Below are 15,842 nucleotides of genomic sequence, written 5' to 3' on the forward strand. Positions count from 1 at the left end.
TCACAGCAGCATCTTCTTTGTTATATCGAATCTCCTCATTATATCAGTGCTCAGTGCAGGTGAGTCCTTGAGCTTCAGGATAGGTTCATGGGCCTCATCACAGAGCTCCCGGCCCAAGGTGGACTCGACCCTCTCCTTCCATACTTTTAGCCAGGGCCTGTTCTCAAAGATGTTATAGTCAGCACTGATGGCCTGTGGACATACAGAGCAAAACAGGGTCAAGCCTAGGGATGTGCAGCTGCCTGGGAACTTGGGGCAGGTCTGAGAGTTCTGTGGTCATCTCAAGGCCTTATCTGGATCCAGGGAGCCAACAAAGGAGTCATCTTCCTGAGATCTACAACCTAACGGTTGGCCATCGTGCTGAGCTCATCTTTTCCCCCCACCCCAAGCTTCCCTGTTCCTGTCAAGGGCACTACCATCCTCTCAGTCACTCAGGATCACAGCCTAAGTGTTGTCTTCAACTCCCAATTCCTCTTAACCCAATGCGCAATCCATCCTACCTTCACGATGTCTCGTCTATGCCCTTTTCTCTTCTTTGACCACCCTGGGGCAGGCCCCTAGTGCCTCCCACCCCGACTCTGGTTGGTCTCCCTGCCTCAAATGATTACTCATCTGTGAAACTGACTTCCCTAAAATGCAGATCTGTGTTCGCTCCCTCCCCTGCGAGCAGGAAATGCCACCAATCAGATCAGACTAAGTGCTTCCTAACCTGTCCCTCGATACCTCTGCAGTCTTCTTCCACCTTCTTCCCCTCTCTGGGCCCCGAGGGCGCCATCAACACTCCTGACATTTCTATTGGCTGCCTCCCATGCCTAGCCTTTCCTGAGCCCCCTTGTTGCTGGGGCCTTCCTTCCCTTTGCTGATCATCTCCAACTTCCCCTGCCTCTGTGTCATTTGTGTCTCCCCACCAGACAGTGACTGTTGCCTTCTCTGTATCCAGCAAATGGCTTTGTGCCACACTGCGGAGCTGCTCGCTGTCTGGAAGAATGGAGTTCAAATCCAGCCTCACATACTTCTTAGTGGGACAACCTGGGCAAGTTGCTTCACCTCTGTTTGCCTCAGTTCCTTTAGCTATAAAATGGGAATAATAAGAGGGACCTCACGGGTTGTTGTGAGGATCCAGTGAGATTATATTTGTGAAGGGTGTGGTGCAGTGCCTGGCACACAGTAGGTGCTATATCAATGCTTCTTTTCCCTCTGCCCCTTAACTCCTTTTAAGACCCAGCTCAAACAACACCTTTGGCCATGGACCTTCTTCAGTCCCCCTCAGCTGCTGGAATCTTTCCCTCTGAAGTTGTCTTCTGTCTCCTCTGTCCGTTTTTTGTATCCACCTAATTTAAGTCCATGTTTTCTCTCTCCTTAGAATATGAGCTCCACGAGGGTGAGAGAGTAAGGAAACAAACATTTATGTAGCACTTACTGTGTGCCCAGTGCTGCATTAAGTAATAGCTCCACAAATATAATCTCCTCTGAGCCTCATCATAGCTTTTCAAGGACCCTGTTTTTGGTTTCCTTTGGGTGCCCAGTGCCTGACATATTAGTTTATGCTTGTGATGGGCTGATGCCCACACAGGACATAAGCCACTTTGCCTCATGTTCAGTGAAGACCTGGAGCAGCTTCTCATGGACCTTCCAAGGTCAGAATCATCCTTGCAAATGAGCTCCTGGTGACAAAATGGAGCCCTCTATCTGACAGTCGGATGTAAAGACCAAGAACACCTGCTTTGAATCATCCTTTGGTCTGAGGCTACATCAGGTGTTATGAACCTGGGACACCCTCATGTTTATGTTTTCTCTTCACGGATGCCCTTCTTTCTCTGGAGGCTTCTTTGTAACTGGTATCGATCTTACAAGTTCCTCAGCATCACCCCCTCTAACTCTATTCTGATATATGTGGTACCACCCAGGGAGCAGGAGGCATGGACCAGTGGGCCTGGGGCCCACTATGTTTATGAGGCTCTCATTAGGAGTCCTAGAAGAGGAAGAGCACACACCATCCTGGGGCATACCCCAAGGGGGCAATTCTCAAAAGAGCCCAAGACAGGCCTCAATTTGATAATTTAAATAGGATTCTATAAAACATCTTTGAGATGCTGCCTCACCCCTATCAGATTGGAAAATGACAAAGGCTGGAGGGCATGTGGAAAAAGAGGGACATTAATGCACTGTTTGTGGGTTTGTAAACCGCTCCAGCCATTCTGGAGAATCCAGGTCTTCCTGACTCCACACCCCTCCCCAGGGCATTTTCTTTGCCTGACACTCCCATGTCAGGCCCTTGGCCCCAGGCCCCACCCCAGCTCTGCCCAGTCCTGTGCCACGTGTACCTGTACCACATCCTCCAGAGCCATCAGATCGGCCAGGGAGATCCTGTCCCCTGTGAGGAAGGGCTTGTCCTTCAGAAACTTCTGCTTCAGGAGCTGCAGGGTGTGGGTTAGGTCTGTCATGGCCTCCTCGAGTTTCTCCTGGGGCACCGTGCATTTGAAGAAGTGTGGGATCATCATCTGGGTAGCAAGAGGGGCAGAGGCAAGTGGGAGGGGGCCCCAGCATGCCCAGAAACGAGAGGCCCTTGGGGGCTGGAGGGGGGGCTCCCTGCTGACCGGGGCCAGCTGTCAGATCAAAGGCCACCGGCCCACCTGCTGACACCCACAGCTCCTGAAAGCATTGGCTTATTAAGCACCTGCTGTGTACAGAGACCTGAGCGCAGCTGGCCTCTACCCTTACTGAGCAGCAAAGATGCAAAGGAGGGAGAGAGAGAGAGAGAGAGGGAGGGAGGGGGAGAGAGAGAGAGAGAGAGAGAGAGAGAGAGAGAGAGAGAGAGAGAGAGAGAGAGAGAGAGAGAGATGGATGGACAGACAGGCAGACAGACAGACAGAAGACATGATGTTGGGTGAAGGCACCAGCGAGGGGCAAAGAGCTAGGGGAAAGCTGGGGGGGTGGGGTTTCCTGCAGGAAGTGCCACTGGAGTTCTACGGCTAGGAAGAGGAGAGCCCCTTATCCTCTGGCCTGGCCACACCTTGTCTGGAGCTGTGCAGGAAGCCAAGAAGGGCCTGGATTCCCTGACAAGTGAGCATAGGCCCGAGGAATGAGGGGAGTATGGTTTGGAGGGGAGAAGACTCAGAGAAAGCCAGAGATGCACCTGGAAGAATTTGAAGGACTGTCACCTTGAGAAAGCACTTACCGGGGGCTCTGTCTGGCCCAAGAAGACAATATCAGGGTGGATGGGGCGTCAGTAAGAAGGGAAAACTGTGAAAAAAAGGAGTTGGTGAAGCAGGGGAAGGCTCCCCCAAGCAGGGTGTGTGTGTGTGTGTGTGTGTGTGTGTGTGTGTGTGTAAGTTTGTGCATGTGCAGTGAGTTGTTTGCATATATGAGGTATCCGTGGGTGAGCTAGGTATCCAGGTAGGTGAGATGTCTGTGTGTGCATGTGTGTGTGCATGTAGAGCCTCTTCCCCAGAGGTCCTCCAGCCAATGCTGGAGAGCCACGGTTCTGGGCAGCAGTGCTCTGGACCACATGTCTCCTGAAGTTCTTTCTGATTCTTGACTGTGGTCAGTCCACAGTCGACAAGCACTTATTAAGTGTTCACGGAATACCAGGCACTGGGCTAAGCACCAAGAACACGGAAGAAAGACAGTCTCCTCTCCCCCAGAGCTTACAGCTGCAAACAATACATACAAACACGGATGCTAATCAGCAGAGAGAAGGCCTTCCCAGCATGAGCAGAACCCAGCTGAGTCCTAGACAGAGGACGTGATGGCTTGTAGTGGGCTCAGAGAGGAGCGGATGGGACTGAAATGTGAGGGGAGGCAGTGACGGTCTTGGAAACACAGATAATGAGAAGGGAGAGAGAAAGGAGCCAGAGATAAACCAAAGTTATCCACAAGGGACGAGGGTGGACACAGGGAGAAAGGGCCAATGCCCTCTTGCCCATCCTTTCAAGGCCATCTGCAGAGGCACCCTTCCTCCTTTTTCCTATTTGGAATGTCCCATGATGCTCTGCTCACCATATCCCAGTGGCCCCTCTAGACTGTGAACTTTGTCATAACCTCTCAGCTCTGTCTCCCCTGTGAGCTTGTTCCCTGCTCTGCATGGATGGACATACTTCTGAATGACAGACTTTGAGAGGAGGCAGGGCCCTTCAGTCACCAAAGGAATCCTCCCCAAAGGAGGGGCCACCTGGCCTGCCCAGAAGACTTCCAGGGAGGGGGAGCCCACCCCCTGAAGGCCTTCCTGGCCTGGACCCTAAATGTGTCTGTGAGCAGCTTTCACCCAGAGTTCCTGGTGCTGCCTGCTTGGGTCAGGAAGAAGGAGGCCCTGGCCCATGGGTCAGCCTTCCAAGGGCTCCCATACATGGGTCTCCTCTCACCAGACTAGATGCCCCCAATCCCTTCTCCAGGAAGCCTTCCCTCTGTTAATTCTCTCCTATTTGTCCTCCATATGGCTTGTTTGTACTTTTTTTTGGCTTCTCTTCCCCAATTAGACTGTAAGTTTCTTGAGAGCAGGGACTGAATTTTGCCTCTTTTTGTACCTCCAGTACTTAGCACAGTGCCTGGCACCTCACAGGCCTTAATGTTATTGACTGAGCTCAGTTAATAGAGACTTGGTGGGATTCGAATCACTGGAAGACTGTGGTGATAGCTGGTGTGCCTTCATCAAAAGGGACAGAGTGACCAAAGGGGAGACCAGAGTCACCTGATATCAAGAAGGCCGGCTCCTCCAGGAAAACTCCTGTCACCCAAGCAGAGCTCTCCAAGGTCCTTGGTCCTGCAACAGGCTCCTTCCAACTGTCTTGGGGATGCTGGCTCACTCTTTCTTCAAAGCCCAGCTCAGGGGTCAATCTTTCATCAAGCCTTTCCTGATCTCTTCTTCCCCCACCCCACTATAGAAATTTCCCTTCCTCCTTAAATTTCCCTAGAACCATGGGAACTCTGTTGGGCCTCTCCCAAAGCCACCATACGTCCTCCCGATCAGCGCACAGGTCTTCTCCCCATAGATTGTTGGATCCTTGAGAGCAAGGACTGGGCCATTTCTTTTTGCAGGGCAAGGAGGGTTAAGTGACTTGCCCAGGGTCACACAGCTAGTAAGTGTCAAGTATCTGAGGCCGGATTTGAACTCAGGTCCTCCTGAATCCTGGGCCCCATGGGTCATTTTTTATCTTGGTATCTCCCTTAACTAATAAAGGTTTCCACAATGTAGGTGCTTAATCGATGTTTGTTGAATCAAGGTGGAGCTGACTGGGGCTTCACAAGGCCCTCACAAGGGATTACTGGTTCAACCTCTACCCAACTCAGGAATTTGGTGTTGATCAACATCTACTGAAATCTCTCCAGTGATTTCTCATGCATCCCTCTCCTGCCAACCAACCAATCAATCAATAGGCACTTATGAAGCATTTACTCTATGCCAGACACTGTGCTAAGTGTTGGGAATATAAAGAGAGAAAAAGGACAGTTCCTGCCCTCAAGGGGCTCTCATTCTAAGGATGCCTCTGAGCTCATCCAGGGCTGTTTGGGGACAATAGACGGGATCAAAGTCAGGAAGTGGTGCCAGAAGCAGGAGGCTCTTTCTGGGCTCAGGTTCTGGGTAGCCCTGCTTCACCCACCTTCATCCACAAGACTTTGGTGCAATGTTTTTTCATGTGGAGCTCCTGCCAGGCTAGGTACTCATCCACGTGTGCACATCTCTGGGCATCAGCTGGGTACCAGTGGTCTGGTGCCTTGAATTTGCGGCACAGGTAGAGCAGAATGGCCACACTGGGGGAGAGAGAAAGCAAGAGCGACTGGTTCAGGGCACTTGGCCTTCCTTTTCTCCCTTGAACTTTCCCCATTCCTGCTTCCCCTCGGCCCCACCCCTCTTCCACTTGTCCCCTGGACCCACGGGCTTGAGCAGCTATCACTCCATGCTGCTCTGGCCCTTATTTCCCTAGGTCAAAAGGGGCCAGAGTGATGCCAAGGACATCATCCCAAGTCAGGAGGTCCTCCATGTGACTCCAGATTCCCAAGACAGACCCCCCCTTCTTGATTAGGACTCTTTCCTGGGCTTTCTGAAAAACCTGGAGCATCCTACTCCTTCCTCCTGCTATCTATCCTCAGGGGACAGAGGACATGAGGGGACGCTCCCTGAGATGGGGTTTAGGAGCCCTGAGCTTTTCATCTGAGCTCCGCACATCTCAGAGTCCCCAAGGAAAGCTGGAAAGGACCACAGTCACCATCTACAGTCATCCCCCATGTACACCCTCTGCCATCCCATGAAGCTCCCCGCCCCATCAGGGAGGACCTGTCATCTCCTGAGGCAGCCCCTTGACCTTAGGGACAGTACTGTTCAGGAGGGAAAGGTTTTGCTAACAATAACCAGCCCTAGAAGAGAGGCAGCACCAGGTCACTTTGACAAGGGCTGTGTGACCGTGGAGCACTTGCTGAACCTCCCTGTTTTCTTGTCTGTAAAACTGGGTAATTATGTATGTGGGAACTTTCAGGACTGTGAGGAACACAAAAGATAATGTATGAAAAGCACTTTTAAACCCTAAAGCATCATAGAAATATCAATTATTAGTATTATTCTGATGGTCTATGACCCAACTGAAGACTTTTTTCCCTTTGTTCCTCTTTCCTTCCTTCCTTCCTTCCTTCCTTCCTTCCTTCCTTCCTTCCTTCCTTCCTTCATTTTCTTCCTTTCTCCTGCTCCTGCTCCTCCCTTCCTTCCTTTCCTCCCTTTCTCCCTGTCTTTCCTCCTCTTCCCCTTCCACTTTACCTTTCTCCCTCTTCCTCCTCTCCCTCCTAATCCTCTTCCTTCCATCCTTCCTTCTCTTCCCCCTCCTTTTTTCCTTTTCCTTCTGTCTTTCCTTCCCTTCCCCTTTTCACCCTACCTTCTTGCTTTTCTTCACCCTTCCTTTCCCCCTCCTTCTCTTGTTCCTTTTCTTCTTTCTGCCTGTCTGTATTTTTTCTGTTTTCCCTCCTTCTCCTCCTCCCTTCTGTCCTTCACTCCTTTTCTTGCTTCTTCTTTTCCTCCTTTTTTCTTCCTTCTTTCCTTCTATTTCCACTCCTCCCTCTTTCCTTCCTTCTCAAGCCTTCCTTAACTTCAGAAGTCCCCACCAGGCTCTCTGCCACATGCACTCTTCCTAGCTCTTACTGTCTGTATTTCTCATGTGGACAGGGAACATCCTGCCCTCAAACACTGATCAACTTGTCATGTTACATTGAGAATTTGCAGAGGGTTCAGAGGAGGGCAAATGAGAAGGAAAAAGGCCTTGAAACCATGTTCTGGGAGGACCAGCTGAAAAAACTGGGGCGGGAGGCAGGTTGAGGTGGAGAAGAGAAAACTCAGGGCCCATGAGCTGTCCCCCTCTTGTAAAGGAGGGGTTCACCTTCTTTTGCAGGGCCCGAGGGCAGAGCCAAGACACCAGGAGGTCACAAAGTGGCCAGTTTCATCCTGGTGTCAGTAGCAGCAGCTCTCTGACAGTGAAGGCTGTCCCAGCATGGAGTGGCTTTGCCTTGGGAGGGGACCAGCTTCCAAGCTGGAAACAGGAGGGATTCCTCTTCAGGCACACCTGAGTCTAGAAGCCTTGGGGTCCACCCAGCCTGTCTGCCCCCCCCAGTGTGTTGGGGCCCCCCAGCATTGGCACTTTGTGGCACAAGTCTTATCCCCTCTATAAGATTGGAAGCTCTTTGAAGGCAGGGACTGTATCTTATGTTTCTTTAGACTTCTAATTTTGTACCTGTCCTTGAACTGAGTCGGCATTTAGTAAAAAACTGTCCAGTTGAATTAGAGACAGGGGACATAGGATCTTAGATCTGGAAGAACCTTAGACATAATCTAATCCAACCCCTTCTCATTTTATAGATGGGGAAGTGGAGGCCAGAGAGGCCAGGTGCCCTGCCAAAGGTCAACTAGTAACCTGGTACTTTGCCCCTTCCTCTCTGCCTAGCCAAGACCTCCTAGTTCTCTCTGTAGAGCCCTGTCTGCCTTGAGCCACACCTGGGATCAGTGATGGGAAGCACCAAGGCTGAAAACCCAATCTCTGTCTTCAGTGAGCTCATGGTTCATGGGGTCAGATAAATTCTATTTACAATGGGTCATTCCCCCTGGAATGTACTGTTTCATGTCTTGTATATACACAGTTGTTTCTGTGTTATCTCCCCCATTAGAGTAGGGGATCCTCGAGAATAGAAACTATGTCTTGTCTTTCTTTGTATTCCCAGTGCCTGACACACAGTAGGTGCTTAGTACATGTTAGTTAACATATTGACCGACTATAAGATCTAATGAGTACTGTGGGGGCTCAGAACAGGAAGTGAGCCAGTCTGGGGTTGTGGCTAGTATTTGCCTACCACTTAATTTCAGAGGACTCAAGATGACACATGCTCTCACCTCCTGATAGAGAGATGATGGACTTGAGGGTGGATTGAGGCATTACTTTTTGTGGACATGACCAATGTGGGAATTTGTTGTGTTTGACTAGACATGTTTATAACAGGGATTCTGTTTATCTTGATTTCTCCTTGGTGGTGATGGAAGGGGGTGGGAAGAGATGGGAGAAAGAAACATTGTAATGAACCCATCTGGAGTGGCTGTCCATTTGGTCTTAAAGACTTGCAGGGTGGGGAAGCTCATTACCCCCCTGGGACAACTCTCACAGTTAATAAGCCATCCCTGGCTCCCACACTCATTGGGCCTCTCACCACTGCTCCTGGTGCTACCCTCCAGACCCAAGTGGGGTCTAATGCCTGCTTTACAGAAAGCTTGGAAAGGTTTCACTCCCCTGAGTCCTCTCTTCTCCAAGCTCCCATGGCCATTCCTTTCAGCAGGGACCAGAGTACAGCAGTCAGGTCAGCTGAGTGGTGGTGGCAGCAGCTGCCAGACCTTCCTGGCCCCCGGTTACCTCTCTCCTAAGAAGAAGTTCTCGTCCTTCATGACTGGAACCTTCCTTAGTGGGTTCAGCTGGATAAAAGCTTCACTGTGATGTTCAGCTGAGAAAGAGGAGGCAACATGGGATCTTGAGTGGGAGGGGAACTGGAACCTGCTCCGTCTTGCTTCTCCCATGATGACCTTGCCTTCCCCCAGAGATGCCACAGAGGAGAGCCAGGCATGAAGGCTGGGGGGAGGTGGACTTTCAGGGAAAGTCCCTGTGTGAATACATATACTTCAACGGAAAGGGCATCAGACTAGACGGCAGAAGACCTGGGTGTGAATTCCAGTGCCAGCCATTAATAGGGGTGACTGGTCAAGTCACTCCTTTTCTCTAGCCCTGAATTTCCTAATCTTCTGATTGGGGATCAGAGACTTAGACAACCCACCTTGAAGCCTTTATGTGGGCAAAGCTCTTTGTAAACTCTGGGATACAAGGTGGTGGGCTTGGAGTCAGGAGAAACCTGGGCTCTTATCCTGACTCTGACACTTATTGGCTGTGGGACCTTGGCCAAAGCCATTGATTCACCCTAAGCCTCAGCTTCCTCCTGTGTAAAACAGGGGTAACAAGACTCATCGTGCCTCTCGTGAATCCCACAGGCAGTCATTCATTGCCTTCTTTGGGCCCAGCACTGTGCTAGACCCTGGGAATGTGTGGACCAAAATGGAGACCATCCCGGCCTTCAAGGAGCATACATTCTATTAGGAGGATCCTGTGTTCACAGATTTAAAAATGGAGCCTATAGAAACACACACATTAAGATAAGGGGCACTCAATAGCTGTGGGGATCAGAAAAGGCTCTTCCAAGGGGGCAGCCCATCAGCTAAGCCCTGAATTTGGTCACAGATTCTGAAAGGCAGAGGAGAGGAAGAGAGTATTCTAGGCGTGGGGAATAGTCTGTGCAAAGGCATGGAGGTGGGAGATGGAGCCCTGCATATATAAAGGGGACTTATGCCTACTTCACCCAACCTAACATGGAGGTGCCTTGTCATGTGGGTGACAGCATAGTCAGCTGTATAGTCAGAAGATGCTGAATCTTTAAGAACAGACATTAGTGAGTTATTATTCCTTGCTCTGTCTGTCTGTCTGTCTCTGTCTCTCTATCTCTCTGTCTGTCTGTATCTGTCTGTCCGTCTCTGTCTCTCTATCTCTCTGTCTGTCTGTATCTGTCTGTCCGTCTCTGTCTCTCTCTCTGTCAGGGAATGACCTAAGCCAAGGAATCCACATGAGGCATGACACCCAAAGAGTGAGATTCCAGCTTGGCCTCTTCTCAGAGGTATGCCTGACTCTCCTAAATCCTCTGTGCCAACTCATGGTATAGGTCAAATAGCTATGGTTACCATTGTTTCATCTTTGGCTCTGTGAGGTCTCTAGAGAGAAGGAAGGCCTCAGTTGGACTGATGGGAGAGTGTAACAGAGAGATGGGTCAGGGGCTGAGAGCCTTATTCACAATCTGGGATGCCCAAGGATCCTGTCACTCCTCTCCTTGTTATTTACTTTGGACAAAGTGGGCCAAAAGTCACAAAGGGGTTTTTACAATGCTATAGCATCATATACAGTATATATAGGAAATGAATTTACATTACATGTGAAAAATCAAATATCAGAAATGGCAAAAAATAAAGAAAAAAACTTTTCAAAAAGTTATTAAAACATCATGACTTTTGGCCTACCCTGTATTTCCATTAATTAATTAACAAATGCTTCTTTTCTTTTCTTTTTTTTTGTTGGGGAATGAGGATTAAGTGACTTGCCCAGGGTCACACAGCTGTCAAGTGTCTGACACAATGTCAAGTGTCTGAGGCCAGATTTGAACTCAGGTGCTCCTGAATCCCGGGCCGGTGCTTTATCCACTGTGCCACCTAGCTGTCCCACAAATGCTTCTTAATACAGTGTCTTGGCTGTGCTACTCAAAGGAGCTACTCCCCCCCCCCAAAAAAAGAAAGATTAGCCTGCCCTCAAAGAGCTTACAGAGGGCCATGCACAAAGTAGGTGCTTAATAAATGTTTGTTGAGTTACATAACTACTCTCCAGCTCCATCTGTTTCCTTTGATGTTCCAGTTGGAAATCTAATAGAAATACAGTGGAATGGTGGTGAGGTTTGTCCAGAGGCTGAAGGGGAGGCAGGGAGGGAGCCTTTGAGGTGAGGAGGGGTTCCCCTTGGGGAGATCAAAGACTGAAGGCCAAATCTTGTGGGGCTTGGGAGAGAAGAGAGAATAGGAGCTTAATAATGGTGATGGGGAATGACAGTGTGGTACTGCATCCCCCCCCTTCCTCCTTCATTCCCCTCCTTCTAAGTGTGGAGTCCAAGGAGCAAGGTGCAGCTCCAGGTTCCTGTATGAAGCCGTTTTCTTAACCTGTTCCAATCTCAGTTTCTTTGTCAGCAAAATGAAATCATTGGGCTAAGTGACTCCTGAGGGACCTTCAGTGCCTTAAGCAGCCTGGACAATTTAGGCAGGCTTAATCCTATCACCCTGGTGAATTCTATAAGCAAAGCTCTCTGCAGACTCTGGGGTAGTATGTGTTGGACTGGTCCTTTCCCCAAGTGGACTCCCTGAGGCTCCTTTCCACTGCTGAATTCTAGCCTGGTGCCCTGCACTGATGGGTTCTAGAATGAATGACCTCTTCCTTTGGTAAGCTCCATGCCCGTTCCTTGCTATTGCTGGTCCTAGGATGGCGTTTCTCCACTGATGGGTACTAGACTCGTTCCAAACTCCATGTCCCGGCAGTGCCCCCCCCAGCTCCCCTCCGAGCCCACTCCACCCCCTTAGGCTATTCCTCCTCAGCCAGCTGGTTCTAGACCAGGTGCTCCCAGGGCTCTTCAGGGCTCTGACCTTTCATCAGGTCCACGGGGATCATCTCGAAGGAGATGAGGTGCAGCTTAGCGAAGATGTAGAGGGAGCGGCAGGAAGGGGAGAGCAGATTCATATACAAGTTCAGGACCATGGCGAGGGAACCAGCCGAGCCTTGGCTGGGCTCTGCTCTGTCCCTGGGAGGTTCAGAACGCGGAGGGGCACGCCCCTTCCCTAGCGGACACCCCATTGGATGACTGATGGCCCCTCCCCTCCCCTGCCGTCCTCTCTCCCACCTCTTTCTGCTGCCCGGGTCTGCGCTCGCTCCTCTCCTTCTGGAATAAGAACCACAAAATCTCTGAGTTGGGAGGAACCTTAGACACCACTCAATTCATCGGGAGCTTAAGCTCCTACGCGCACTACAAAGACAAAAATGGAATCAAAGCCTGGCCTCAAAGAGCCGACAATGTTGGGAGGAGAGGAGGCACAAAGCGAGGCTTGGGGTGAAAAGCTAGACCCGAGCCTTGAGGAACCGGAAGGGGCAGTGTGGCTTGGAGTTTGACCAGGAAAAAGTGGAGAAATAGAGAGCAATAGCTTCACTGCTAGGGGAGGGGGGATTGGGAAAACGGGATAATCCTGTCTTTTTACTTGGTCTAATACGTTACCACTTGGTCACATTTGTTCATTTTCTATTTATATGAACATATGTTGTCTCCCTCCTTAGAACATCAACTCCGTGCAAGGAGGGATTGGTTCGTTCAGTGTGACTCCTATCCCATCACCTAGCACTTAGCAGATGTCAATAAATTGTTGTGGAGGGGGAGGTTCTGGCCTGTTTCCTTTCTATGATGTCATCAAATGGGACGGGGAGGAGGTGATAACCTTCTCTCACAGTTAAGGAAACTTGTGACTTGTCCAAGGTCCCAGGTGTATTAAACAGGAAGGGGGGTGGGTTTGAACTAAAGTTGCCTGCCTTTAAGAGACCCCTGTCACTTCACGGTCCTCATATGACATATGCCCGAGGCTCTCTTATCTCTTCGTTGCTCTCTTTTGTGTATTCGCGGGTTTAGCGAAGCCCATCCAACTATGGCGTGTCCGGAACTGAGCACAACTGCAGAGGAATGAGAAAAGATATAGTGGCAAAGCCATGGGCAAGGCTAGAGATGGCAAGATAAGCTTCCAATGGATGGCGGATTAAAGTTTCATTACTACTTGTGAATCTCTTTATGTCTTAAGCCTTTTTTAAAAAATTCAACTTTATAAAATCACTTGTCCCAAATGACTGCAGCTTCTTTTCATGCAAAACCATTACTAGTCTTAGTTTAATAAAATGGATGTTTGGATTCCTTAAAAACAACAATAGTAACAACAACAACAACAACAACACGAACCATAAAATTAAAAACAACAACAAAAACCCCATTAGGAATAAATTAGAAGAGCAAGGAAGAAATTACCTTGTAGATAAATGGTTGGGGAAGAGTTCAGGACCAAATAGGGAAAAGTACTTTAGAAAAAAAAATTGCTTACATAAAATTAAAAAGATTTTGCAAAAACCAAACTAGAATAATGAAAATGGAAGTTACCTTGAAAAAATCTTTGCAGAAAGTTTCTTTGACAACGGTCTCATTTCCACAATAAATAAGGAACGGATTCATATTCAAGACCCATTCCAATAGATAAATGGTCAAAGCATATGAACAGGTAATTTTCTCCACTTTCTCCACTTTGCATCAACAACACTGTTTGGTTTGAACTCCTCAGAGCATGATGCCCTTACCCCTACCCCAGTGCAGCCCCTCCCTTTTCAGCTTCTTTTTGTGTATTATCTTCTTTGAGGGCAGAGACCGTTTTTCTTTTTCTTTCTTTTCTTTTTCTTTCTTTTTTTTTTTTGCGGGGCAATGAGGGTTAAGTGACTTGCCCAGGGTCACACAGCTAGTAAGTGTCAAGTGTCTGAGGCTGGATTTGAACTCAAGTCCTCCTGAATCCAGGGCCGGTGCTCTATCCACTGTGCCACCTACCTGCCCCTCCACTTTTCTTTTTCTTATTTGTATCTCCAGGGTTTAGCACAGTGCTTAATAAATTTTTATTGTATTATATTTTTCAAAGGAAGAAATCCAAACTATCAACAAGATAAAAAATACTCCAGATCACTATTAGAGAATGGCAAAATGGGGGCAGCTAGGTGTCACTGTGGATAAAACACCAGCCCTGGATTTAGAGAATGGTAAATTAAGGTAACTGAGGTTCCATGAGTAGATTGTCAATGACAACAAAAAAATAGAAAATGACAAATGCTGGAGGGGCTGTGGGAAAACAGGTAGACTAGTACATGGTTGGAGGAGCTGTGAATTAGTACAGCCATTCCAGAAAACAGTTTGGAACTTAAGTTACTAAAAAGCTCCAAAAGTCACTAAACTGCATAACCTTTAATTCAGAGATAAGACTTCTCCAAGCTTGTGTTCCAAAGAGATCAAAATAAGAAAAGGAGATATAGGGGCGGCTAGGTCTAGCCCTGGATTCAAGAGGACCTGAGTTCAAATCCAGCCTCAGACACTTGACACTTACTAGCTGTGTGACCCTGGGCAAGTCACTTAACCCCAATTGCCTCACCAAAATAAATAAATAAATAATTAGAAAAATTAAGAAAAGGATATATAGGTACAATATTTATAGTATAGTTTATGGTATACAGCAATTTATGGTAGTACATATAGGTACAATATTTGTCAAAGAATTGTAAACTAAGGGGGAAAGGCATCAATTGGATGATGGTTGCACAAGTTATGGTATATGAATATGTTGGAATACTATTGTGCTAGAAGAAAGGATGAAGGGGAAATTATTGTAAGGATCAAATGAGATAATATTTGTTTTTAAAAAAGCTTAGCACAGTGCTTGTCATATAGAAGGTGCTTTGTAAATGCTTATTCCCTTCTTTCCCCCTTTCCAGGTGTATCTCTGGGAAACAGTATAGGCATTATTTAGTGTTTTGGGGGCATAGTTCTGGATTGCTTTCCAGAATTGCCTGGCAAATTCATAGCTCCACCTATAGAGCCCTAGAATTAACTATTTTTCCACAGTCCCTCAAACACTTGTACTTTTCCTTTTCTATAAGCTTTGAAAATGTAAGTAATTGAGGTGAAACCTCAGAGTTGCCTTAATTTGTCTTTCTTTAGTTATTAGTGATCTGGAGTATTTTTTCATTTGGCTATTGATAACTTGGATTTCTTCCTCTGAAAATTGTTTTTTCATGTTCTTTGAAATCTATCCGTTGGAGAATAGTTCATATTATTATAAATTTGAACCACTTCCCTATATATCCTAGAAATGAAACCTTTATCAGAGAAATTTGATGCAAAAGCTAGTAAGTATCTGAAACAAGATTTGAACTCAGATCTTCCTGACTTCAAGTCCTGTTCATAGTTGCTTTATTATTTAACAATAAAAACTAGCACTCAGTGTTTTTAGGTCTATAAATCACTTGACATATGGTATCTCATTTGAGTCTCACAAATGAGATAGGTGCTGTGAAAGTGAATGTTGTAACTACGTTGATTTGCTTTAGCCCCTTAATTATCCCTCAATTATTCAGGTAACCAAGGGAAGGAAGCTTTATGGGGCTGATTTGACCAATTGGGATATAGAATGGATTGACAAACCAACAAGTTTTTGCAATGACCAAGAGTGAAACCTAGTTGGAAGTGCAGAATCAATGACCTTGCAGCTGGTTTAGGTCAAGCCAGCCTTTAGCAGTCTCTGGAGATAACCTACCAGCTAGCCTTGGATTCTTGGAGTCATCCTGACATCCTACTTATCTTGTAGTTTATGGGACCTTCAAAAGTTTATGAGACACTTGGAGACATGCTGTTTATTTTGTTGTTTGTACTCAAGCCTTGGACTATGTCAGTGCCTCTGTCCCTGGAATTTTTCATCCCCCTGGTTCCTGGATCTCCCTCTCCCCTAGGGCATGGAGGTCTTCACCCTGTTCCTCCCTGGGACTAGGCTAATTCTCACCTCTTTTCCCCATTCCCTGCCTCATTTGTCTGAGAAATATATATTCCACCCACATCCTGTACGTAGCTGAGCTGTTTCAGAATGAGGCTGTCTGCTCCCAGGTGCATCATGAAGATCTTTATCATCTTCCCCT

The 15,842-nt window shown here is 47.9% G+C and overlaps 1 protein-coding gene across 1 annotated transcript; it reads right to left on the reverse strand.

Moving 5' to 3' along the window:
• On the reverse strand, positions 1-11,846 carry LOC122733901 (glutathione S-transferase theta-1-like). The gene is made up of 5 exons (XM_043974616.1): positions 11,735-11,846; positions 8,874-8,961; positions 5,598-5,748; positions 2,325-2,501; positions 1-192 (listed from the first exon to the last, which is right to left on the reverse strand). Exons 1-5 carry the CDS (start codon positions 11,844-11,846, stop codon positions 1-3), a joined length of 720 nt encoding a protein of 239 aa, XP_043830551.1.
• Between the last annotated feature and the right edge of the window lie 3,996 nt (positions 11,847-15,842).

This window comes from Dromiciops gliroides, chromosome 1, assembly GCF_019393635.1.
Source record: "Dromiciops gliroides isolate mDroGli1 chromosome 1, mDroGli1.pri, whole genome shotgun sequence".
NCBI lineage: Eukaryota > Metazoa > Chordata > Mammalia > Microbiotheria > Microbiotheriidae > Dromiciops > Dromiciops gliroides.